Here is a 27,714-nt window from a genome sequence, read left to right as displayed (position 1 = left end):
GCCCTGCAGAGCGCTCTACCTGCCAAAGGACTGTTCTCTACCCACCCTCTATTTTCCCCTAGTTTTCAGCAGATTAGAGTCTGCTGTGGATTAGGAAACACTCCTGTAGAAGAGTGAGGCAGTGGAAAAAAGTAAAGCTCCCAGTAAGCTTCTGCTCCTAAAATCCTCACTGATGTAGACATTAGATGGTCAATGCTGAATTCAGATTATAAAAATCAATGGAAACAGCCTAGAGAGCAGCTAATTAAGTACCCTAGCTCTACCTCACTCTCATTTCATAACAGGAGAGTTGTGAAAACAAATACTTTGGCATCCATTCAATACCTTCTCTCATGTTTTTACTTGCAACAATGTCAGGCTTGCATGTGCACTGAGGTGTGCAGACACAGGTGTGACATTCCGAGTCCTTACATGAAAACTATATCCATTAAAAGCACAACATTCACTCAAGCAAATCATCAGGAAAGCATCCACACTGGAGTCGGAATCTGAAGGCAGCTACTGGAGGCTTTAATCTTCTGCATGTATCAGCAGATTACAGAAGAAAAATCCAAGAAATAAAAGGGCAATAGGCAAATATACACATCCTTTGCTGTTTGTTTATCCATAACTTTACAGCCTACCGCACCTCCTGTCCAGATAACATAGTAAGTACTGAATGCTACAAACTCACCACATCATTTTGTCGTTCTTAAAATTCATATAGAATTGTAGGATTCCAACTAGAAGTTTTAGAACAAAAAGAATTTTTAAGCAAATTTACAAATAAGGTAACTCGTATCAACCAGTTATGTCTCAGTCCAATTCAGTGCATTAACAAGAATCTCTCTTGAACATCTACTACAGCTTTCTTTCCATTAGAGCTACTAAAGCTAAATAGGGAAGGGTAGACAGCTACTTAACACATCAGTGAAGTGGCATTAGGTTCAAGCAAATGAGACCTTCTTACTCCCTTTCAAACGATCTGTCACAGTTTCAAAAAGTTTTGCCTTCATCTCATGTGACTAAATTACTCACCTTCCCCATCAGGGCTCACATTTTCATAGGAATCCCAGCGTATTAGTGGGTCTGAGGTATTGTAATCAACTATCACTCCATGGTCATTCTGAAGGTGTTCACATCCTAAAAAATAAACATCCGTTTGAGACCAAAAATTCTCATAAACACATTTGTAATGATATACATACACATGTGGCCTTCTGACAGAAGTTTGCTCCCCAAACTGCAAAACCACATTCTGAAATGTAAGAAGCAGCAATAGGGGAAGAAAGGTTATATAAACCAGCTAAGAAAAGCTTAATTTATGTTTCATTACAGAAGGTACAAACAGAGAATTTTAAATTGAGCTTCTTCATTATGATGTAGCTCTGATAACTTGGATCAGTCCTCAAACACAACTAACACAGATGATCCACCCAGCCTTATAGGCAGGCACAATAAAACAAACAGTTTTTCAGAATGAAACCACAAGTATCTCTAATGAAACGGTACTAAAGGAATGGTAAAATAAGACTTTGTTACAGATTATCATTCTGATACCAGAGCAGTTTATCACTAAAGATGAATAGGGAGAGGTGAAAACTGCCACTCCGTGTACCTCCCAGTTCCCCCAAGGTGTCAACTATGCTGTTTCATCCATTCTCCAGTCTTCTGGCAGGACCTGAGATGGGGCGGCTCACCTTCAATGTGCTTGGCTGTGCGTAAGTACACTCTGCCAAACATACCTGGAATTTTCAGCAGTAACCCACATTTTTGTGCCCCTAATGAGGCATAAGATAATATCCAGCTTTGAAATGTATACCATGAGGAATTTAGGTGTGGTCCAGTGATTCAAAAGCAAAGTGCAGGTATCAAGAACTCATGACATTGGACTTGGCTTTGACACTGATACAAATCAAATCGGCTTTCTGCCTTTGCTCCTCTATCTAGATTAGGGAACAAAGAAATCCTCAGTTATCAACTGTTCAGCTGTGTCTGGAGAAGCAAGTCCTACCGTAAACTGTTCTAAAGCAGCAGAGTGTTATGAACATGCTGTGACTTTCAAAACAAGGATAGTTAAAATTCAAAGGACAAGAATGCTATGGTCCTGTACCTTTATACATGGGCAGGAAAAAAGCTATCTGTAGAGAGTTTCTGTAATGACATTTGTCACAAGGCAGATGTATGAAGTTTTTTATCTAAATATTTAGGAGCCTGATCTTCTTGGCAAGTGCCTTCTTTCTTAAAAACTGTATCAGTCAATTATTTTCTACAATACCATGTCCAGTTTTGGGCTACACAATGTAAGAAAGGTAAGAATAAAGTGAAGCAAGTTCAGGCGAAGGCAACCAGGGTGGTCAGGACTGAAGGACTTCCCCTGTGAGGAAAGGCTGAGGGACCACGGCTTCTTCAGTCTGGAGATGAGATGGTCTTGGGGATCACCTGACACCAGTCCCCCAAAGGCCACAAACGAGACAGAGCCAGGTGGGGCCAAGGCAAAACAACAGCAAGGAACATGCATAAATTGAATCTAGAGAACTTTAGAGTCAATATAAGTTAAAAATAAACCCACTGTGAGGACAGTCAGACAGTGGAACAGGCCGCCCATTGAGGCTGTGAAGTCTCCATCCTTGGGGGTTTTCAAGATTTGCCTGGACAAACCTCTGAGCAACCTGGTCCGATCTCACAGATGACTCTGCTTTCAGCAGGAGGATGGACTAGATACCCTGCAGTTATTCTATGATTCTATAATATTTTCAGATGCGGAAAAGTAATTTTGCAGAAATTGGAAATAAGTATTTCAAGGTGAACTCTTCTTCCTAGCCAGTAAACCCCTTAGATAGCAACTGAATAAAAATTTCCAATTACTTAGAACATTACTTTCCAAAAACTTGGAGCCTGCTAAAAAACACACCTCTGATTTGCCATCTAAGGAAGGGAGACTTGAAAAAATTTTGATCCTTTCTCAGACACGTCAGCTGGCCTCTCTTCAAGCATTTACTATCCAGAAATATTTAGAACAAGCTGGACAAATTTATTTATAAGCCTGTTTTTCTTATATGGCTTTCCAACAGGCTAAGCAAGATCTTCGTGTTCAGCTGGACAGAATCCAACTTCTTACTGGCTGCTACTCCAAGTTTCTAAGTGATCAAAGTGGTGGCGGGAAGAAAAAAAGGAAAGCATGCAATTCACAGGACACTGAACGGGAACGTGTAGGAGACAGTTAAGAATATTTGGTTTTCATTCAGTCTCAGGCAGAACCCATACTTTTTGGGACATCATAAAATGAGTAAGTACAGATCCGTTAACAGAATTAAACTGCAACATAAAGCATGATCTTAAGTTCTTATTGCAGGCTGTAATTATCTATGATCTTAGATGTATTACAATAGAATTCTGGAGGCATACAGGATATACCCTACAAGCCAACTTCAGAACAGAAGCATTTCCAACAAAACTATAGCTGTATCTCTACATGCTAAACTGAAGACAGTCCAAACTTCATCACTGCAAACATTATCAGTTATGACAACATCCAAAAAAGTTATGGGATAGGCCATTGCTGCCACTTACGCTGGGCCAAGCTACCTATACTACGCATGTTTTACGAAGATACACAAATGTTTTCTACTAGTCATCAGCAACTGTTCTGGTATAGCTTTAAAATAAAATCTGATCATTCCTATGCTGACATAAATACAGAGTTGCCATTAAATTTTTCAAATTTAAACCAGTAACTATATTACATATTTTAACAGTAAGGTTGAATTCCAGATCCTCTACAAGTGGAATAAAAGAGGAAAAAAGCACTTAAAAATACCCAAAACATTTCAATGTGGTTTATTTTTGAACTAAGCATATTTTTTCTTCTGTATACTCACCTTGAATTTTCTCTGGAGTTCCTGAAAACACTAATTCCACTTTGCCATAATCAGGAAAACGGTCATCTGAAAACAAAGGATAGTATTTCATCAAGCTATCTCCCAGGAAAGTAGTTCCAAGGAACTCTGAAATCAGGATTTTCTATAGCTATTAATACGCATACCCTCATCACTCTTCCCTTCTCACTTGCAGTTGAGTGATTTGCTTCTAGAGCCACATTCTTTGCCCCATACATTCTCCAGAAAAGACCACATAAAGTGTCAGCTGGAGTTTTGTTTAATTCCAAAAGCAGTCAAAAGCAGAAGAGATGTACAGTTCCCAAATCTCTCTCTAGACAGACATGGCTAGCTTTGGCTTTTAAAGGAAAACACACCCAGGAGCAAACTAAAATTGTTCTCTATATTGGTTAAACTGCAATACATAACCACAACATTTTTGTGTAGCCACTTGTTGCAAGAAAATTTGATTTTAGTTTGCTAGTAACGTGGGGTGAGGGAGTTACAGTCCTGCATAAAAACATAAAAATAAAACTGAAGTAATAATTTGGAAAATGCAAAGACTAGCACAACATGTTTTCACGTGTCTGAAAACTTTGCCTCCATTTTTGGATATTCTGAAAGCGTATTAGAAGATCTCGATGCTTGAGCAGACTAGGTCACAAACCAAGTGTCAGACTCTGTGACTGTTTTCATCAGCCAAGAAAGGGATGGGGCTTAGCTCATCTTCTTTCCTGTAATGGTGACTAACAGAGTCACCATTTTAAACAAATGTCTGCTGTTTTTACAAATCCGAGAGGAGGCAATGAGGACTATGTAGAAGTATCTGAATTATTTTGAAAAGTTAACTCACTGGAAGAGCTTTTCTTCTCATTAGGGGTTTACCTGTGTTACATGCTATGAGTTAATTAACACAAGCAGTCTCCTTTTCCCTAAAAATAGGGATGGAAAAGAAACAAGAATCCTTTTGAAAACAGGTCCTGAAGATGATCATCACATGCACAGGCACACATATGCACCCCCGCACACATACACATCCAACCAACCACAGAAGGCAAGTACCTTTGCTGGCATTGTCCAAATCCTCTTTGCCAAACACCAGTCCATGTCCTTGAATGGCTCCAGTGTGAAACTGAAGGCGAAAAACCACATCACGAGTAGCTGACCGGTATTTTTTGTGATAACACTTCAGCTAGAGAGAGAAACATGTCAGGAAGTAATTTCTTACACATCTGAACAAACATGTGTGTATGATTTAGTTGCTAAGTAAAGCAGCCACAGTGCAATTTCCTGCAGACACCTCTGATGTCGTAACAGGCAGGGTATGCGTTATTCAATCTTTTAAAATTATACAGGCCCAAGGCAAGATAGTTCTGGATGTGTAAAAATAATAATTACTATTGTCATCACTATCAGTCACCAATCAGTAGATTATGATTCAGAATCTCAACATTTGTACAATGTTGGAACGCTGACTTGTAGCCGTACTTCTTCACGGTATCAAATTAATGTAAAACTGAATTACAGCACACCCATTTCAAAATAACTGAAGAATATGCAGAGTTTTTAGAAGCAAGCCTGCGAGCTGATTACATCTATTTTAGAACTTTTTAAAAAACCTACTCTAGTGATGATAGGATCCTGTTTTATGTTACTGTGGGAAGTTGGTAGTAGTTTTGACACCTCGTCTAGAACAACACTGAAGTCTGTAAAAATTACATCTAGTATGAATTTCAGCAGCTAAAGGTGAACACAATACACCTACTCTCCAACACCAACTTCCCTTAGACTAGACTTACCTACTAATTCTCTGAGTCAACTGTAATACAAAGTCACTCAGCATTCTTACAGGAATACACAAAAATTTTGGCAACCTTAGTCACAGGATTGAAAATTTTATATCATCCTGATGATATCAGGATTTTATGATAAAGCAGATGTTACTGAAATGCATTAAAAAGAACAAAAATCACCTCTTAAGGCAGACTGAGTAGTGTTCTAGACAGAAAATATTGAATAATTGAAGCGCAAACAGTTATTCAAACTGAAGTAATACAAGAAAGACTAGGGGTTTAAGAGGGATGCTTCTGGAAGTTGCGATTAAAACATAGTTATGGAATTCTTCTCACTACAAGATTTGAAAAAATCTAACATAAGCTGTTGGTCTCTACTCTTCATTATAGTAACCTCATGATGCCTTGAAATCCAGAAGTTTATTAGTGCTGACCATATACATGGCACATTGGACAACTTCTGAAATATTTCTGCCCACATACCAGAGATGGGGTTTTTTCAGGTATTCTCTACACAAACCACATATCACTAACCCTTTATAAAGGCTGGGGAATTCTTAATGCAAGTAAGCATTATTTTATCTGAAAGTGAGTACTTGGGGTTGTTTTGTTTCTTTGTTTTTTTAAAAGAGAATCCTCTACAGCACAGTGGTAATACCAGGTAAAACAGTATTTGTTTCTTATTTTAAAGAGTGCTTTACACCCATTAAAATTAACATAGCATACAAACCCCTGCCTATTGAAGGGATCTATTTCCTCTTAGTCCAACACAACTACCAGCACCATTTTGCTAGAACCATGGCCATAAAAGCCAGTGCCTTAAATTACCAAAATATAAGGTAGGAGAAACAGACTGCTTGATTCAAGAATAAATAAATGCTCATTTTTCACTATGCCCAGCAACTCTGTGCAAAGGCAAAACACTGTCATAAAGGATGAAAGCTGCAAGTTTGCCCAGAAGTGAAAAATAGACATAAAGGGGATCAAGAGAGACCCTGATGAGACATATTAGAACTAATCTGCTCTAAAATGTAACTGGCCTGAAAGTAACTGTGATAATTCTATTTAAATATATTATGTGAGGAAAAAGAAGCTTGAAAATACTTAAGAGCTTCTTTAACACTATATATATATTCCTTTACAATTTTGTGTTAAAATATTCTTTATCTGCTTAAACAATCACATTAATTAACATACAATTAACTTACCATAATATCTCCCTTCAAAAGCTGGGCAGGGTCTATAGCAATGCAGATTCGGCTTTGATTTTCTGGCCCTATGCTACTTAACAAGAGAGAAAAGAAAAATAAAATTTATAGTTTAAAAAAAAAAAGGAAAAAAGTCTACATAATTCTGCAATTATTTAATGAGAATTAAAACCTGGATTCAAACATAAAGGAAAATGCTTATCACTTACTATATTCCAGATGTATAAACTGGTTGCATAGCCTGGTATAACTTCAGAAAAGGCCGGCAAGCTGAAAAAGAGTCAACAGAAAGACCATTTTGTAATGTTTTTCCTTTATGTGAATATTACAATAAGGAATCTTCATGCACATCCAAGCTCAGCAAAGTGGCACACAAGCAACACTATGTTGACTGTCAAAATATCCTTCAAGGCAAAACTGGCTTTGACAGATTCATTTCCCCCTCAAAAAAAGTATTTGATTATATTTTATGAAAAAGTCACTTTTTCCTGATCTTTCGAGTAGTTCTGAATTGGGGAGGAGGGGATTTTAAAGGATTCCCGTACGGAAAGAAAGAGGGAACACTTTGCTCCTTATCAGATATCCGTCTTCCTTCATTCCCACTTTTTCTGCAGGAAAACAAAATTAAGGGATGAAAGAGAATTGCCAAAACAAAGAAAAACATCAAAACCCAAAAGAAAATAAAGAGCATTTTCAAAATTAAACAAAATATTTGATCTACAGTTTTCAAGACTAGTAAGTCCCTTAAATTTCTTACAACAAACAATATCTTGTCTTTATTGGAATAGTTATTTTAGAAATAAAACCAGACTAAACAGACCGAACAACAATGACAATGGAGCACTGCAAATTCATGCTGCTGACATTTCAAAAGACAGATGCTATTTAAGTCTCAGATAATAAAAATACAGATTTATACTCCTTTACTATGCTCTAGCACAACGTTTTGGTTTAGCAATTTAATTTTAAAGCCCCTTATTATAGCAGGCCACCTTAGAAGCACACCATATCCAAATGACTTTTCTACATAAAATCCGACCTCAAAACAGAAAAGAGATTGCATTTATGATTATGTTTGTTTCCTAAACAAGGAGGAAATTACTGTAAAATCTGACCAGGTTCTCAGCTCTTTTGCAGGGAATGGGATCACAACTTTTCAGAAACTAGGCAGACAGGAAGAGCATCAACTCTTCATTTAACAGAGGACAGCAATTTTATTTCACCTGCTGTACTTTTTACTAAATATTTATCTCTTCTCCTGGTTCTTTTGTTGGGAATATTTGGACTGATATCAAGGAGCATCAATTTTATGTTGAGATTCATGCAGGCTTTCCCAGAAAGCTCCAAAATGAAACAAAACTTTGAGCCTACACTTGGACAGAAGAAATTAGGTAATTTACCTCCTCCAACATCAAAGCTTGGGATGCCATGAAGGATAACATAGTGCAGGAAAAGAGGGGTTGCATTCATTTTCACAGATCCAGATAGAAGGCCACTTAAGAACTGCACGTATCTAAAAATATAAAATTTATCCGAATTAAAATAAAAACAGCAATGAAACCGTATCAGGGAAATACATTCTTTACACATGAGTATTTCTAGGCCATTGGTAGTGAATAGCATTGTGGCATTACACAGAACTCCAAAAGAATAATCTTCATAAAATAGCATTAAAAGACACTTTAATTTACCACTTCGTTAAATCCCTGGCTGTTACACTGCTATTGTTGATGTCTTCATTTTAGCTATTTACACCACTACTCTAAATAAGAAAGGAACCAGTAGAGATAGTAAAGTCAATAATTTTGGTATACATTTCTAGTTGCAGCTGAAGGTCTCAACTGGCTTTCACAACAGCATGACACGGGTCCCACTCCATTTACAGTGCAGTGCACTTCATTAAAAGAAGAGCAAGAAGTGCGCTTCTCAGAAATCTTAGCATTAAGGCCAATGCAGGCAAATAACACCTTCATAATGAGAAGTGATCTCATTCAGCACCAAACAGAGGAAAACTACCATAGCAACATGAAAATCATTCTATTTCTGCTCTTTAATACCTGGTTTGGTCACAAGCTCTTGAGCAAGTACATGCAAGCGAACATCACTGCAGTGTGTGTTAAACAAATTCCTCCTATCTCCTTAAATAACCAAGGGAAATCAGTCTCCTTTACTTTTTCTACTGGATTTGAGCCCCTTTTTATACCATGCCCAGGACCTTCATTTAACCTCACTCTCAGGAATGTACATAAAAAAAGAAAATCCGCTCTTTTTCTCCCTTTACACACAGATCTTATTAGCCGATCCCTTACTGCACGTGCTGCCTGGTAACACCACAACTAAGGGTATCCTGCCCAATGACTGCTTTACTACCCCAGAGTGGGGGCTGTGGTGGTTTAAAATAGGCTTCATTTTATAGACAGCTAGCAAAGCTCACTTTATTTTGAAATGTTAAGAAAAGACAACTTTGCTTTTTGTTTTCCTCGTTCAGTCTTCCTGAAAATATCTGGTACATCAAAAGCACAAACTTACAAGTTGTCACACCTACGTGACAAAAAACAGCGTGGTAAAACATTTTGTCAGGGACCTCTCAGTCTGAATATTTTCTTTCTAGCACTACCTGCTTTTAATAATTCCAAAAATTTGACTGAATTTCTGAACACCTTTCTCAAGGCACTGCATTTAAGAGGCTTATAGGCAGTTGGCTTAGTTTTGAGAAGCATGTTCAAAGATTTACCCTGAAGTTTTATGAGGAATTTTTAAATATGAAGGGCCTGTATCTGTACTTCTTAATTCAGGCAAACTTTCAACTGATTATCTGAGAACAGGTATCCATTTTAATTATTGTCAGAATGGATTCAGAATGGGAGATCTGGTCTATAGTTGCTTTTCTTGCCACTCTTACAGTATCTGACTAGCAGTGGGGAAAAGCTAAGTGGTATTTTCAGGACTGATGCGCTTAATGGCCACAGTTTACTTTTTTCTGGACAAAACAGTGGAGAATGTTTCAAAATGCAAATAATGGGTATATTTTCAAATTTTATCATTTTGATATTCACCTAAATTATACCTGCTTATACATCACCTGGATTTTAAAAAGATCATTGCTAATTAATCATCCAAGAATGGTTTCAGAGAAAAAGCACATTAAAAAGGTGATACACGCCACTAATTGATCAAAATGGGATCAAAAAAGGATTGCAAAATTACCCACATATATCACAGAGTGTATTTTCCTTTCTCTGCAATAGGATTAGTAGTCACTGCCAGGCCAGGCAAAGGTAGGAAAGGCCAGGTTCAGAAGAATGGTTCTCACAAATGGTTTGGAGAACCTCCTCTGTTCTCATGGGGAGAGACACTCCAAAGGACCTGTGTGCGCATGTGTTTGGAAGATGGTAAGGGCAGCTCGAGTTCAGTACTGCTGAGCGAAGCTGCTAATTCCACCAGTCAGGAGATGAACTGAGTCTCTCAGACTTCCTTCCCCACCCCCTAGAAGAATTAAGCAAGTGTCCTTTAAGAGGTAGGAAAGCTAGATACCGCCATTTACACCTATTTCATCTCCAGCTTTAGGGCTCCCATATGGATCACCTAAGTTAGTAGCTACTGAAGTTTCCTGTCAACATTGTTGTAAAAACCACCCTGACACACAATTCACAGAGGCTGCTATGAGGGTCCCCGGCTCTCATGGAAATACGCCTGCTGCACAAGGCTTCTTGATGGGAAGATTAAGGAACGTTTATTTCCTTTTGCTCCTATGGTTCACACTACTTTCTCATAGGCACCACTCTCAAATCCTTATTATTAAAACGCAATACACATATGCCGGCATAAAACTAAAAAAAAAAAAAAAGAAAAAAGAGGCCAGTAAATTTCTAGTTATGAAAAGTTTATTTCAAGTCTAATGGAATGCCGTGTTACTACTTTTCAAGTCAAAAAGAGCTGTGCAGCTCACCAAATGGGTTCAAGCAGTAACAGAAAAGCTTTTCTTATTTAGAGATTAACAGAACCAAATGCCTTATGCACATTGTTACTACTTATTTTCTAGTTTAATTACTAGCAAAGGCTTATCTTCTAAATAACTTCTAAAAAACCTACTGTACACATGCTGATTAAGACCAAAACCAAACAGTAATTACTAAATCAAATTGAGATTTTATGTTTCTAAAAGAAGATTCGCCTATATCACAATTACTTGTCTGATGGATATCAGCCTCTTTTGGTGACAAATCCTTTGTTACCTCTTATCAAAATGAGGTAAATAGCAAGCCCCAGAACTATTCACTTTCCAAACTGCTCACTTTGAGTCCTAACTCAACCGTATTCATCCAGACAGCCTGAAAAGGTAAGACATCCAGATAGACAGAATGAATAATGCATGCTTTGACCAACATTTACTAGCATGGACATGGGGCAGATGCATAACCTGCAGATTCTCCAAACAAATGGTAATAAGGTCTTTATTGCACACTGCTCAACACGCATTCCATACACATCATTTATGCCACAGAAAAAGAGTTTGTCTTGGAGCAATCAAGAAATAGATTGTGACATCTCCTTTTGTTAACAAACAATGCAGTGAGAACACATGTAGATAACAACGTGCTACAAAAGGACTTATCTTGGGCTACATGCAGGAACTGAAGGAGAGATCTCATCAATCAAGGAAGAAAAATATAAGATAAAGTGCTGAGAGTTCAGGAATCATTGGAGGATCTTGCAGAAACAGCCTTCACATAGCAGGGGAGGGAGTAAGGGATGGGGGCAGAAGATAATGATATTTCTTATTGGTATGCATTAGAAACAAATTAAATACCTTCTTTGGGATGGCTGCATTAAAGCTGAAACTTTATCATCAAAGAATTTCTTCATAGCAAATCTGTCTAGAGCCTGATCAGCACTGTCAAAACAGAGACACAGATACCATGTTATTCCAGTTTGGGATTATCTTGTATATTCAGCAGGTTACTGCTTGAAATATGCCAAAATATTTGGAAGGAAAAAGAAGGAAAGGAAGGAAAAAGAAAAGCACCACCTAACTAGCAACTCTGGCACTTACAGGTCAGACAAGAATGTTTTTTCCACTGACACCTTCTCATTCCACACCTTAAGGCAGTTTCTTTCCTGAGGCAAAGCACCTACTCCCTGATTCAATTAACTGGATTGCATATTTCCAACATGAATATGTTAAAAGTCATAGTGCAATAAACTTTAGCACAGCCAAGCAGCTCAGCTGGCAAAAGAAAGATACTTGCCATCACTTCCCGAGAGTGCCACTGGGGAGTTCTCTCTGCGAAATACATATTTATTTTCTTTTTAAAAAGAAGCAGCAACATTATAGAGAGGAAAACCACTCCCTAGCTCTGACTGTAGTACAGTACATGAGGTAAAAAGGATGCCAGGCTAGAGGATTGTTTAAGTAGTCATATAATTCATTCAGTCTTTGCTTCCTGTGCCCTGAGCCACCATGGGAGAGAGTGTTTAAAATGAAACTGTCAATCTTTGAAAAAGAACTGTTTTGCATCAGACAACCACAAACTGTTCAAACGCACAATTAAGGTGCAAGATATTCAGAAAAATACATTTTCTTCCGTTCTCTATCCAGAATGACTCTGATGTGGGTCTTCTGCATCTGTGTGGAGGAAGGCAAGAAGATATAGAAAAAAAGAAATAGAAGTGCCAAAAATTAGTAAGAATGCCGTTAATCACATATGCCAAGTAACACGCTGTGCTGATTCTGTTGTATCTATACCAGATAAAAACAATGTGTCTCTTAACAGATGTAGCTGACAGTGTTAATTAACATCAGGACATAAAAAAAAGCACAAGTTTTGAAATAATTAGACGCTGGAATCTCAGATTTTAAATTCCACATCTAGTTCAACCTAAATGAGTTCTGAGGAAAAAACTGTGCAAAGCATACATATGCGTATCAGGCTAAAAATGTAATTTATAGCTTTTCCAAAAATTAATCAGAAGTTACCGATTATCTTGACGGGGTGCTGGATCAGGCTGTAAAGTCATGCCTTTTCTTCATGGATGTTAAAGATTACATAGTGTGTGCTTAGAGTATGCTTAACCCAAAAACTCTCTGCTTCACCCAACCCATCATACATCTTCATACATCTTCACCCACACTACCACCCAGAATTTAGGCAACCCACTCATGGCCAACGACTGCTAGTACTTTACTTGCTAAACGAGAGTTTACCAGCTATTACAAAGAGCTCTGTTTGCCCTCGTTAAATTTGACAACACATTATTCCTTCCTAAATGAGAAAATCAGGTATCTAACATATAACTAAAAGGGGTTTGCATCATAAAGCTTCTTCACTAAGCCCGCATTTTTTGGCATGTGCATGCAGGCAATTAGGAGCTTTATTTAGTATGAACATCCTCAGTCTTCCGAGTACCATTTCTGACACGGCAGCTGGCACCCTCAACAGCAGCACCTGCAGTATTCCTGCTTCTGTGAGGTTGCCTTGTACCATTTTGAAGAGCCTTGATAATGCTAGGGATATACAAATCCTAGCTGGGAAACCTCCCCAACACCATCCTTATACAGAAAAGTTAAGTTTTGTACAGATATGCAGAAATTTAAAGGAAAGCTTCTAAACTCATTCCTCCCCTCTAACCCCACTGGGAGGAATCCTGAATTTGTCGGGGGTAAAAGATGACACCTTTCATTACCGGGCTTTACAATCACATCCAGGTGTTTTGTTATGGCATTATTAAAATGTATTTATAGTCAGGTACCACCTTTAAGGATGACACAATATTCCAACACTGAGATCACAACACAGTACTACACTATCCTCACTTGACAGATTTTGAGATTCACAATACTTCTCAACAAAATATTACAAAATTGTTGCAATCACTGTCCCAATTACTACTTGAAGATGTATGCATTTATTTTTTCAGCACATATTGGTGTGTATAATGCACTTAATTTCTTAGTCTACAATTGCCTATCAATCAGGCTTACCAGAGTGAACACAGATTATTTTCCGAGACGCTGGTTTTGCTGAAATCCATAAGTAATTTGCCACCAGCCTATAGTGATTCAGGACTTCATCCACTACAGTATTGGATCAAATCTATTATTGACAGACTGGTGTGAATTCAGAACCAATTTTGATTTAATGCCTTACAGTGCATTTTTATTTTAATACATTTTTATATGTATATTTAAAAGAGACCAAGGGAAAACAATTTGAATAAAAACAAAGGAAAAACCAAACCAAAATACATTTCATCCTTTTGAGACTATTTATCAAATTTTTATCTTTCTTGACATAAATTGTCAATTGTCATTTCATAATTTATGCACTCTAAAAGAAACAATTAAAACCAAGTAATCGGACACCTACTGTTTGAACTGACTGCAAGATAAAGTCTAGATTATTTCTTAAACTGCATTCTGCACTTTGATCAATGTCTAGGAATTCACGATTCAGTTATCGATTCCAGATTCCAATAAGTGTTTTCCCTAAGTACTTTAGGAATAGTTTCTCATTGATTCAAAAAGAGGCAGCTTGATGGATGTGGCAAATAGGTGGGTTTAATAAAATAAAGATGGTATCGTTATATAAAAATGGTTTCTTGCACCTTTCTTCATTCACCTCGAAAGACCCTCTAGAGAATTTTTCTGCAGAATCACTGAATATCTCAGGTTAGAAGGGACCTTAGGGTGTCACCTAGTCCAACCTCCTGCTGAAAGCAGGACCGCAAGAAAACTCTGTCATAAAAGCAGGCTGTTTTAAGACATGCTCCAAGACTCTTTGAGAAGAAAACCTGGCAAACCTTAACTGACAAACAGTAAGTTGACAAACAGTACTATAGTTAAAAGGCAACTTTTTCTGATGTTTCCTTAATTGTAAAAAACACACAATATGTATTATTCACAACTTACCTTGCAGAAACATTGGTGAAGTGCATATATGATGATATGACTACACCTATCCTTCCTTTTCCTCCCTGTATTAGAAAAAAAGGGAATAATAACTTAACGTATTACATTATTGGGCATTATTTTATTTAAGACTCATGCCAAACAAAACTTTAAGACATGAGATTCAGAGAGTCCTTTTGCTCACCCACCTCTTGTGTTGGGTGGAAAGCTGGTAACGATGGGCAGCAGCTTGTCTGTCTATGCAAGCTGGCTAACACGTGACACAAAAAACACTAAGTAGGATTTCCATGTGCATGTCTGTCAAGTCTTACTGACTAAGAGGAAATTATTAAAAAAAAAATCTTGACCAGTAGTAGAAACATTGTATCAACTATTCTAATATTATATTATTTTTTCCAGAGATCATTCAAGGCTAGTCTAGACAGTGTTGCAATTTCTGGCATGAAATGCTATAAAGTACCTATTTTAGAAAGCATACCAGTTTCTGACAGGTTTGGGCATTTTTACCTTCCCAGCACCTGAGATTTATTACAACTACTACTTACTTTTCTATGGATAATTTAAAAAAAAGTTCCAAAATATTATTAAATAATTTATATGACACAAATTCAGTACAATTTACCAAGTGGTAATTCTCACAGATTTCAAAATAATTTCAGTCTCTCCCCTTTTACAAGTAGCTGTATTTGTTTTTGTGATTGGAAACTTTAAAATCATTACTAAAATTAATCAACTATATGCATTACCAATTTGTATATAAAATACCGAAGGATACTTTGCCCCTCCCCTTTTTTTGTCCCATGTATGGACCATTCTCCTGGCTGCAGTCCTGCAACTAGTAAGAATTCAACAGTGTTTCACATAATTGTGGCATTCTGCCTGCAAGCAATTCAGGGCTGGGGACTAAACAACCTGACCTGAACAGAAGTTTTGGTCCCATTATCACCCTCATTCTGTTTAGAGTAACATCTGCCAAAGTTACAGATTTGCCTCGAGTGTCACCAGCACAGCTATCAACTCAGTTCTGAATTCTTTTTATCTGTATTTAATTAAAGCTTCTTTTATTTCTCCTCATTGTGAGCAAGCAAGAAGTAGTAACACTGCACAACAGTAGCTTTGCTGTAAGGCTCTGCAATGGCAGTTAGAAGCTGTCAGAAGTACCCAAGAGGTATTTAATGCCCTCATTTCCTATAACCTTACGGCAGTCTAAAGGGATGATCTGTGACATGTTGCCTATCCTTATCCCGCAACAAAATTCATGAATGTCACCGAATATGAAGAGCTTCTAAAGAGTTTGCTATTCAGCTGGAAAAAACTGAAGCACTGACCTTTGAAGGAAACGAACTGACATCACTACACGCTATACCCAGAGCAGAGACTAGAACCTTAGTTATCATAAAAAACAATACATAAAAAGCATGCAAGGTCAGTGGATTTAAGCTTACTTAAAGCAACTGAAGATTTGGCATACTGTTTCCAACATCAAACACAGATGAAACTTTTTTTATTTTTTAAAATAAGTAAGAATAAAGGATGAGGTTTTTGAAAATTAATACAAACTGACAGGCAATGTCTATATGCAAAGCTCACTTACTCTGCAATGGATCACCACCACATGTTGAGGATCATTGTTCAGCCATGACTCCATAGCTTTGCAGATGGTGCATACCTTGTCAAGCGGCGGAGCATGGAGATCAGGCCACCCCACATCCATAATCTGCAATTAAACAAGTAACATTCACAAGAGACACCTTGACCCTCATACTACATATTAAAACCTGGCTTCAAATAAGAGGTATAGTGAAGAGTCTCCATATTTTTGCCAACCCCAGATAATCATGTAATACGAATGCCATGTTGTAACTAAAAGATGCTTACAGGTCTCTTGAGGAGAAGGGGATTTGTCTGGTGTTTTTAAGATACTAATACTTTTATAAAAAGAAACAAACAAAAAACTTCCCCCAAAACCCACCAACCACTCACAAGTGACAACATTTCTAAAGATGTCGATTTCTTAAAGAATTTTCAGTTAGACATTCAGATATTTTATAACGGTAAAATATTTAGAAGGTCAAAATTAGAACAAAGAATGTTAACTGGCCTGGGCCAGTATTTTGTGATTATTTTTATTTAATTTGCAATTTATTTCCTTCATGTTCAACAGATTTGACACCTGAAAATTTTGTTCATATTTTCTGTTCAACTTTAGTCACTACATAATACTGTTTACTCAACCTATTATATGCATATTTAACCCTAACAAAACCAGTACCCATGAACAACTTAAACCCTTCATTATCAATAAAGTATTCAAAAGGTCAACATTAAGAGTTCTTTTAAATATTTTCCTCAGGTAACATATATGCCTGTAAATCTACCACTATAAATACACATCTGTTCTACTCTGGCCTTATAACAGCTACTGAAGAGTACCTGCATATCATTTTTTACAACAAAAAAATACAAGAATTAGAGAGGAGGAACAAAAGCCAAGACATCAATAAGCTCCCTTCCTTATGTCTCTATTGTGCAGAGAAGCAGCTATGAAAAGAGACTACAAAAGGGAAGTCTATATCCAAACAGAGTTCACTAGCTTCAGCTATCAGACTGTACATTACAATATATAACCCCTAGTATCCTATGAACCACACAAAGAAAGTACACAGGGAGTAAAATTTGTACCACTCAATGGGAATTTTTCAGTAGTCGCAACAGGCTTCAGGTCCTCTGTGCGAAGTCTAAGAAAACAACAGGAATGGCTATTCCTAAGCACAGACCTAACAGACTCAAAACAGAACTTGGGAAAAAATAGAAAGGGATGCATGTTAGGGTTTTTTATCATCTTCCTAAAGATTTTCTCTTACTCTGTATACCAACACTCGCATACCTTCAGGGCTTATCAGGCCATTTAAGTTCTATTTAACACTAGAAAGAGAGGTATGTAATGGAAAACAACCAATACCTTTGGGTTAAGCTTGGCAAGGTCATATCTCTTTTCAGAGAGGTTTAACACCTATTCAGAAAGAAAGAAAGAAAAAAATATCAACCATCAAGTGTCATAATTTATGTTGTAAATAGCTGTATTTGAAATACCTGATAAGTACAAGAAACTACAGTGGTAAGACTCCAGGTTCACCTACTAAACTAAATTAACATTTGAAGTTAGGTAGCACTAACAGAAGTATTTTAGGTATTCAGTTATTATACAATGAAACTAAAGATGCAACTAAATGCACATTTTGAAAAAGGACAATTAAAATTCTGCTATATTTATTGCACAGGGCTTTATTTTAGTCAGAGGTATACTGAGAGACCTAGGCACATGCAAAATAATTGCACGGTATAAGAACAAAGAAAAGTCTGGAAGAGTGGTGCAGTCTTCAATATTTGAATTTGAGTGCCTGGCAAGAAAATATTGGTCTGTCAAAACTTCACAGGGGAGATATGGCATAGCTGTTTAACTATAGTTTAGCCTGTGAGATCTTCCAACTCTTCTGTTAACCCATTACACAGGAAGTTATCATACACTTAGTGCGTAAAGAACTTAGTGCAATAAGAACTTAGTGCAATAAGGAACAGTTAAAGACAGACTGCTAAATGAGCATAAAGAAAAATAAAAATAAAGCAGGGGATACAAGTATACCTGACTCTCATTAGAAAGTACTTTAAATCAGTATCAATCAATAACAAAAAGCTGAAATATCAATACTCAACTCAAACACTGCTACTGAGGCAAATTCTCTTTCAGTGTGGCTATTTCACATCACAATGAGCTAAGTATAGATAGCATTCACAATAATTTAAAAAAACTCATTATACTGCCCGAATTGGATAAACAGACCATAAATATGTGAAATCGTAAACATATGAGAGAAGCCCATTTTACTACTACCCAAGGACAATTTAAGAATCTTTTTCTAAAGTGTACCAACCCGTTTGGCATTAACCACCACTCTCAGGAGCAGTCTCAGCAAAGAAGCCGAGAACTGAACATGCTAAAGAAACTATATCATTTTGCTTCTAGAAGCTAGTGCCTGCTGCTCGCTGATGTGGTACTTAAGTTGAATGTGCAATCCCATCATGGACACAGTGGAAGCAGGAAGACATTATACCATCTTCAGGAAAAAGTAAACTTTCTGAAGAAGAAATTCATCCGGAGAAAGAAGAAACCCCATGTTAACAAGGTACCCAAGACAGCAACTTCTATTTTAAGCTGCATAAGGTTCTGGAATGACACATCACATTAATCATAAAGTGTATACACCACCTTCGTTGACCTCAAACCCCAAAAGAAAGTACAAAACATCTTTCTATGATGAGGAAAATGTTCTTTATTCCAAAATACTGTATGCACTTTAAACAGATTACTGCTGAAGAGCTGAAGGGCAATCCATAATTCGTATGTGCACTGTCCATATTATTTTGGATCACGAAGATGTATCAACTTTTACAATTAAGACTATAGTTATCCTTCGAGAAATACCAACTGTAATTTGTCACGAATGAAACCAGAAGTGTTTTATACAAATGACTCACAAAAATTTCTGTAATTTTCTATCAGTCTTAAGATTTGCAAAACAATTTAGTGGAGAGTTATATTTCTCAGTACAGAATTCTTAAAATTAGTGTTAAAGCTACGTTAAGAGATCAATTACCTAAAATTTTGCACAGAAGAAAAGTGCTATTTGGTGACAACTTTTTTTTAATTCACCTTTCTTGTTGTATTTATATGTGAGATCAGTTTAAAATTTCTGTGTGTCAGGATATGGCCCTGTTCATGATGGATATTTGTCACTGCTGGATCAGATGCCAAACTCGAAGATGCAGTACCCAAGTCCTAATGAAGGTGTACAGTGGAGATCTGAGATACGCCAGGAGTCCTATCAGTGCAGAATAGAGACCAGAAGGTACAGGAACCAACATTTCACATACGACAACAAAACAAGAGGTCACAGAAGTCTTTGAAGAGAAGCATATGCTATAACTAGATGTCAGTGGAAAATTAACTGCATCCTCTTTAGCCCCTTTTTGGCATATCCTAGGTCTACTGACTTATATTTTGGTTCAAGAAAGAGAAGCACTAGCCTTTAATTCCATGAAACTTAAATGATTTTGCCCCAAGTTTTAGAACCTAATCTAAAGAATAAAAATGAAGTAAGATTAAAAAAGTGGGGGAAAAAAAAAACCCCTTCTTCCTCATATACAGCAGAGAGGAAACATCCCCCTCCCCTTTACTATATGATTTAATCCTGAACTGGGAAGTAACTTGTACAATTAAGATAATATTAATTCTCTCACTCTGCTGAATGCTAGAAACACTACAGAACAAAAATAAGGAGATCTTTCAGCTGGAGAAGAGACCATTATGAAGGTACTGAAGGGTCTTATTTGGTCTGCTCCTTAATCAGATGACCAGAAGTACAAAATCTCACACCAAAGAACAGAAACAAATAGCATGTAGCTGGACATTTTGGAAAGCTAAAGATGTACGGTAGTCATAAGATACGAAGCATTAACTGGGGAAGAATTTACCGGCCTACAGCCCACCCATTCCATTAAGGAGAGAAGACTGGGAGAGCAGGCAGGCAAAAATCCTTCTACTAGGTGAGACCAAACTTGCTTCCTGAAAACAGTGGTAGCCTTGTGTTGAGTAAAGAGGACGGCAAAGAGGAAGGTGGACAAAACATGACATAAGCTAAAATTAACAAATAGTTTCAACTAGTAAAGCACAGCAACACACAAGCATTACCATATTATTTACACATGGCAAGACCAAGAACATGCACAGCAGTTCTATTAGTCTAACATAGTAACAAATATGTATGTGCTAAGACTGCATTGTGACCACAGAAATCTTTTTATAAACTGTAGCAGTGGGTTTGGGGTTTGTTTTACTTTTAAGAAAGAGCTGACCATGAATTTATACAATAATATTTATTCAGATTCCTAATGCCTTTGACATAAATGAGTTACTGTTCATCATCTTCTCTGTATGCCCCTATGTAGATATCTAACTAGTGAGCTAATTTAGAATAGTTTACTCCTCAAAAAAACTTGATTACCTTTCATTTACTGTGGATACAAAAAAAAGTAACTGGAGCACACTAATACAGCAGCAGACAGAAATGAGGTAACTTGCTCATTTATCACTGCTCTAAATCAACATCAAGAACTGCTTTGACAACCATAAGTAATAAACACTGCAATAAAACCTGTTAGAGACACTGAAAAAATATACATATTTATCTATTTTAAACATGAAAACATTCAGTTTTAGGAAATGAGCATAAAGTCAAACAAGTATACAGACAAGCTTATAATGGAATTTTTTTTTATTAAAAGCTCAAAACATCTGAACAACTGAGCATTACTTGTCTCCTACAAGTGCAATGCATGGCAAATGTTTTAGTCAAAATAGCATGACAAATACATTACTGATGAAGTTGATCAAAATGGTAACATATCTGTGAATTTATTTTTGCAAACTGAGTTTTTCAGTTGACACAGCAGTTGTGTCACTCAAACTGTATTTTGCTTTCTGACATGTTTGCACTGTGTGTATTTTGAACGTATCGTGTAAAACCGCATTCACTTGGAATCAAGCCTTTGAATCTTGCAATAACATACACATTCTTTTGTAGCCAAGAGACAATTTTATTAGGGAATAAAAGGATGCTTCATTCTACCCTTTAAATCTTCTTACTATGAAAAGCTTGGTTTTTCGAATAAACATTTGTTGCAGAAAGAATCTGTGAATTAAAATATAGCAAATCAACATGCTACTGTTTCTTGGCCACTTTAAAAACTATTTTTTACCAAATGTATTATGGAATATTTTAATCTTTCTCCTTTCTTTTTCTCTAATTCACAGGTTCTTAATTAATGATTAATACAAAACAATAACAACTTAAGGATGAGAGGAAATGGTCCCAAGTTGCACCGGGGGAAGGTTTAGGTTAGACATCAGGAAAAATTTTGTCACCAAAAGGGTTGTCAAGCATTGGAACAGGCTGTCCAGGGAAGTGGTGGCGTCACCATCCCTGAAGGTATTTAAAAGTATACACACAGTGCTTAGGGACATGGTTTAGTGGTGGACATCACAGTGTTAGGTTAATGGTTGGACTCTCTGATTTTGAGGGTCTTTTCCAAACCTAAATGTCCCTATGATTCTATTCTATGATTGAAAAAGTCCTTTGCTATTTTTGACATAAAAGCTTGCTTGTTGTAACAGCCAATTTCTGAATGCATTTAAAGAGCAGGCTTTTACAACTCTGCATTAATTTTGACATATCACTGGATTCTTTTGGAGTAACATCATCTTGAATTTTTCAACATAATGCGACTTGCCTCTTGCTGACCAAGGCCACACACATACAAACAGAATAAATTGATGAAAGTACTACACAGATACCACAGAAATTCAGTTTTAAAGTTTTTCTCTGTTGGAGAAAAGTCACGTTTCTTCTAGGAAGCAATGACTTCTGGGAAGCTTTTTTTTAGGACAACAAAGCAGAGAAAGATTTACTGTAAGCTATGGACAAGCTTCTATCTCTCCATAAAAGACTATGGTCTTAGACTGTCGAAAGTACAATCCTCTACTGTTAGAGAAAATGAGATACTTAGAAATTTTTAGTCATACTCTTCTTCACAATCTGAGCTCAAACAGGCAACACCACACTCACCCAATTCTTTGGGTGTATCATTCCCCTTCTCCGTCCTCACTATCAACTGTAGTGGCAACAGTTTAACATATATAAAAATATGGAGGGAGAACAAATAGAGAAGAAATGAAAAATGCTGATTTGTAGTATACATTCTGCTAGCTGAGACCCTGGCTCAATGAAAGAGTAAAACTGTTCTCATCAACTTCAGCAGCAATGCTCACTTGCATACCTTTTTTGGGGGGAGGGGTTGTGTTGGGGCAGTGCTGCTATACACGCACCTCTTGAGCACACTGAAGGGGTCTTTGAAACACAAGACACAAGAGATAGTTTAAAAATTAGTTCTCTGAATCTACAACCTGGCTGTAGTCTGCCAAGTTATCTTCCAAAGTTGCAGAAACACACTTGGAGCAGACGGCATCAAACCTTCTTTCGACCAAGACAGCTGATTTCGAAAGTACTCATTATAATATAAATAAATAGAACAAAACACAAACAAAACCCAAAAATCCCACAGACACAAACTCTGCAAGAGACACTGACTGCAATCCCACTTAGAGGGCACCCTAAACAAGACTGACTGAGATTTAATTGGACTGAGACTACAAGCTTACTTCACAAATACTAAAACGCTGCTGTCACATGGTAGAGGCCACTGAGAACAGGTGAATTTGAACCAGTAAAGCCTTACATACAGATTACCTTCAAACTATTACTATCTTGTGCCTTACAAGCTACCAGCTTGGGAAGCCAAGGGCAAGAAGGCAGAACGCTGAGGACATCAGACCACATTACAAGTATTAGAAGTGCATGTGGAGGACAATAGCTGGTTCATAATGCATCTATGACACCTCAGTTTGTGAGTGAAAGAGAATGTATTTATATCGTTAGGTGGAATCTCTCCAGAAACTAAATTTCCACTGCGAGTCAAGTTCATGCCCCTGAAGCTGTGGATTTCATTCTAATAGTTTATACACACTAAGTAAAAGGTGGTAGAAGTAAATAAAATATTGGCCCTCTTTTTAAATTCACTTTCATAGAACAAGCTGAGACAATACATGCCATGGGGTTTAGATGCACTTACCAGAAAACAGCAGAGGAGATTAACAGTTTGGGTAATCATGTAAAAAAAAAAAAATTCTGTACATGGAGCTGATTATAGATTTGCTTACAATTTAATTCCCTACAGAAAACTAAACAGCAGGAAAAAATGCATCTAAATCAAGTTAATGAGAAAGCTGGACAGAACACACAAACAGCAACCCCACTTTTATATGTTGTTCCACAATATATAGTAAAGCCAGCCAAGAGAGATGGTGAGAGACCATCAGATATCCAGCTGAGGACCCAGATGTATCTGGTTGCTATAAAAAAAGAATGGCTGCTATAAAAAAAGAACACACTCCACATTGCAGGGTGTGTATTTTTTAAAAGCATGCTTTGGACAATGAAAACAGTCAGTGCAATTATTCTACAGCATTTGACTATGTTCTATCACAACAAAGAATGCAGCGACACCAGCAGAAAAGTGCTTTTAATATCTGTCCTTGCCTAACAGCTTAAAACACTACTAAAAATCTTGCTTTTGCTTGCGAAGTTATAAAGTGGGTCCAAATAGGCTTTATATGAGTGACTTTTAGTTTATAATGGTATATGTGGACCTACAAGTGGTCTTCCTGAAGGACAGAAGATTATGTATCACAAAAAACTGATCCTACACATACCAAGTAATTATCCCCATGTTTGGATTTGAGCATTCGGGTTACATCTTGTAGATTGTGGAGGTAAGTTTCCTCAGAGCAGCTAGCAGGGAAGGATACAGCGATGATCCGCTCTGTGATGTAAGTGAGGTCAAGTTCATAGCCTTCCTCCATAATGTGATTGAAGTCTGCACTTCTGGGAAGAAATCAGATGTAGCAGTTCAGAGCAAAGCAGGCAAGAACAAACACAGCATATTAATGAGAAGAAACTGCAACTTGGACTCATACAGTCAAGCATCTGATGTTTCCTATATTGTCATTACAATCACTATTTATTAAATGCCTACGGAGCTTAAATTATTCAGTTCAGTGCACAGAGTTAGACAAACATCAGAGTTCGTCATATCAAAATTATAATGAAAAAATCTCTGCAACCAATAATGTAGAAAAGCAGTAAAATGAATACAAGCAACTTCAACAAACACTAGTGCAACAAATTTGTGAGTTAAACAGAAAATATACAGGTACTTATGTCTGCAAAAATCTCTTTTTCTGTAGAATTTTGCAAACGCCTTACAAACTGGTAGATTCACCAGTGATCTGTAAAACATCGCAGATAGATATCATCTTGAAATCTGCTCTGAGTAACACTGAAGTGAATCCAAAACCAGTCCTCAAACTGCAATAGACATGAATGTAATCCAATTAATCTCACAGGTTAGTCTACAGATACTGTTTACTCTAACTTCTCCTTCTTTTCCAGATTGAGGGCACAATCAGGCACCTTACCTTGTCCTTCTTAACAGGATAATCAGAAGATTACAGTCATTAAGTTGAAAGTAAGCTCAGCAAATATGCCCAGTTATTTTCTCAGACAGGCATTGTAAAAACGGTCCTTGCATAGCAGGGCATGTCTTGCAGAAGACTGAACTCGCAGATACCACAACCACAAATAACAAAACCTAAATCCACCCCAGCATTATGTGACACTACTAGACAAAATATGAAATAAATACTTGCCGTGATCCTTTGTCACAACTGAAAGAGGAGTTCTTCGAAGCACTGCTGGAATTCTGGAACAAAGAAAGCAGAGCAATCAATCCGGTACCTTTCTTGCTGTCACTGATGTCAATGTTACCACCTTTTTTCCTCATTTATTATGTCCATACTGTAGAAAACTATACCAACAATAGGATAAGAAAGTATCATCGCCTTATGTTTTGGCTGCAAACACTGCGGTTATGGCCAGGTTATGTCAACTCTTCATACAGACTCACTACTACCTCTTCCAACTCACTATTGCCAGAGAAGGACTGGTTGTCTTTTATGCTCTTGGTAACTGCATTAAGATTAGAGAAAACATTCAATGGACTTCTGACAAGATGGAGCTTGAATTTCTGTGTACATCTGCAAAGGTAAGTTCCTCTCAAGTGATTCTCTTATGACAATATTGAAAATTATACTCAATTTATTCCAGTATCAGAGTACTGTGAGTCCAAATAGAAGTCTGAGCTGCAATGGTTTTGCTTTATGAGAATTCAGTGTGTGTCTTTGGTAGTCCCATTTGTTCCATAATAGTAACTACACATTAAAAAGGGTCAAAATGTTCTCCCCAAGAATCTTGGTAATAGAATTTCTCTCACCTAATTTTCGCTGTCTCAGAATTAAACCCCAGTGTGATCGTCACCCAAACTCTCTCTACGTAATGGAGAGAAACAGAGACATCTAGAGGGAACACTATTCCTTCCTTCCATGATAGGTTTTTAGAAAAACACAGCTATTACTACACTAACATTAAATAAAAATAAATAAAAATATTTACTTTACCTTTAGATACAATTTTTTTATACAGAAAATCAGAAGTTTTTTACTATCATGCATCAGTAACTCCATGAGGTAGAGTATTCACTTGTCTTACTGCCCTGAATTTATACTTACCATACAGAAAAAAAGCACAGAAAAGCTTATTAAGATGAAGGGTGAGAGCAGCAAAGCTGATAAACCCTAACATATGACAAATATTCCCAAACCAAATAAACTGTGTTTGAATGGAAGAGGCCTTAGAACTTTCAATACAATGATGTGTATCAAAATCTGGGAACAGCTAGGACACACACAAGCATGCAAGTGACACGTTTCCTTCCAAAATTTCTGGAAATGAGCTGTACTGGCAAATTTTAAAGCATACCAGATGGTATAAGGTGCAACCTCACCTAGCTGCTTGGTCCTAGCTCCACTAGCTCCTGCCTTTACTTACTTAGACAACAGAAAATGAGGAAACTTCATGGTATTTTCAGCTGCTTTTTACTCAATCCTTTTTTTTTTTTTTTTTAGGATTTTAAAGGCTCTATGTAATACATCACAAGTGCCAAAACAAGTTAATAACTAATAACTAAAATTCAAGACAAAGCTCTTAGCATGTTTTGTTTTGTTTTTACAACTAGAAAGTAATTAGTAGAACATACATCTCCCTTCACTTCCTCAGTTTCTGTTGGTCACACTGATGTATCCCATTACTTAAGGAGTACTTCCACCTTTTTAAAATAAATTTTATGACTAAACCTCCATGTAACCTGAATAATCAGTCACTTAGTAGCTTCCTCTGGTAAGAAAAGTGATAAAATAATTCTTTATTGCACACTGTTGTAGCGTATAAACTAGCATATAACCTAGTAGCATGCAGCATATAAGCATATGAACAATAACATAACGCAAACCACTAGCAGAAAAAAAGCCTGTTTGTGAAATCTGTATTTACTGTATGCATGCCATGTCGCTTACTGAAATGCACAGTACTATATACCCTTCCCTGCTCTATGTACAAAAATGGATAATCATGACAAACTTCGACAATTCAACAGCTGTTGCAACTTAAATTACCAGTGCTGCCTGAAAACAAGTTTTCTTCAAGTACCCGTAACACAGTTTAGTGCTCTAGCTGATTGGTTGCACATAAAAATATAAATACATCAGTTTAAAGGGACTTCTGAAATCTCATTTGGGTATCACGTTCCGATACGGTCTCGAATAGCTGCAATACTCTTCAGTCTGTCATTATGGGTACGCTTTTACTCAAATTCTGGACAGGTCCTGAAATCAAGAGAACCCTACCATCTTCAAAATATCCTTTGATTCAGATCATGAAACTTCCTATTGCCATGGGGCACCACACTACTAAATTTCACTTAATCCTTCATAAAGTCAAGATCACCTTGTACATTATATGTTGACTACAGTGAATGCCTGTTGGCAAATGGACAAACAATCAAGGACACACCTCCATTTTTCTGCATGTCCTCTTGATTATAGTCACTTCCTCCTCCTTTCCATGGCTTATCTTGTAGCTAGCAATGCATCCTTTTTTCTTCAGTTTTTCTTTTTACTGTTTGTTTTGTTTACTAATTATCAATGACTATACCACTAACTTTTCCCCTCACAGCTAAAATATTTAGCAAAATCCAACAAAGTTGTAATACATGACTTACTACAGAGGCAAAATGATTACTTAAAAGGCTTCTCAAAGGTTTGATGAAACACATATCATATATGCATACACCCCTACAATGTGTTCTCAAACACGTGAAGA

General features: G+C 37.0%; 1 protein-coding gene across 1 annotated transcript in view; it reads right to left on the bottom strand.

Annotated features, from left to right (window-relative positions):
- TNS3 (tensin 3) overlaps positions 1 to 24,317 on the bottom strand; it is a gene marked incomplete at its 3' end in the record, with an annotated part of 116,571 nt that extends 92,254 nt beyond the window's left edge. Inside the window, exons 1-11 of the mRNA XM_081996279.1 lie at positions 24,153 to 24,317; positions 17,730 to 17,780; positions 16,362 to 16,484; positions 14,768 to 14,832; positions 11,669 to 11,752; positions 8,259 to 8,371; positions 7,068 to 7,128; positions 6,859 to 6,934; positions 4,920 to 5,049; positions 3,861 to 3,926; positions 1,018 to 1,122 (exon numbers count right to left, since the gene is read on the bottom strand). Of these exons, the coding sequence (XP_081852405.1) occupies positions 1,018 to 1,122; positions 3,861 to 3,926; positions 4,920 to 5,049; positions 6,859 to 6,934; positions 7,068 to 7,128; positions 8,259 to 8,371; positions 11,669 to 11,752; positions 14,768 to 14,832; positions 16,362 to 16,484; positions 17,730 to 17,780; positions 24,153 to 24,302 (1,024 nt within the window). The 5' untranslated portion in view covers positions 24,303 to 24,317. The remainder of the gene's footprint in view (positions 1 to 1,017; positions 1,123 to 3,860; positions 3,927 to 4,919; positions 5,050 to 6,858; positions 6,935 to 7,067; positions 7,129 to 8,258; positions 8,372 to 11,668; positions 11,753 to 14,767; positions 14,833 to 16,361; positions 16,485 to 17,729; positions 17,781 to 24,152) is intronic.
- Between the last annotated feature and the right edge of the window lie 3,397 nt (positions 24,318 to 27,714).

The sequence above is a fragment of the Phaethon aethereus genome (assembly GCF_964289735.1).
Source record: "Phaethon aethereus genome assembly, chromosome: 2".
NCBI lineage: Eukaryota > Metazoa > Chordata > Aves > Phaethontiformes > Phaethontidae > Phaethon > Phaethon aethereus.
Note: the sequence above shows the minus strand (reverse complement) of the source record. Positions and strands in the feature narration are given on the sequence as shown.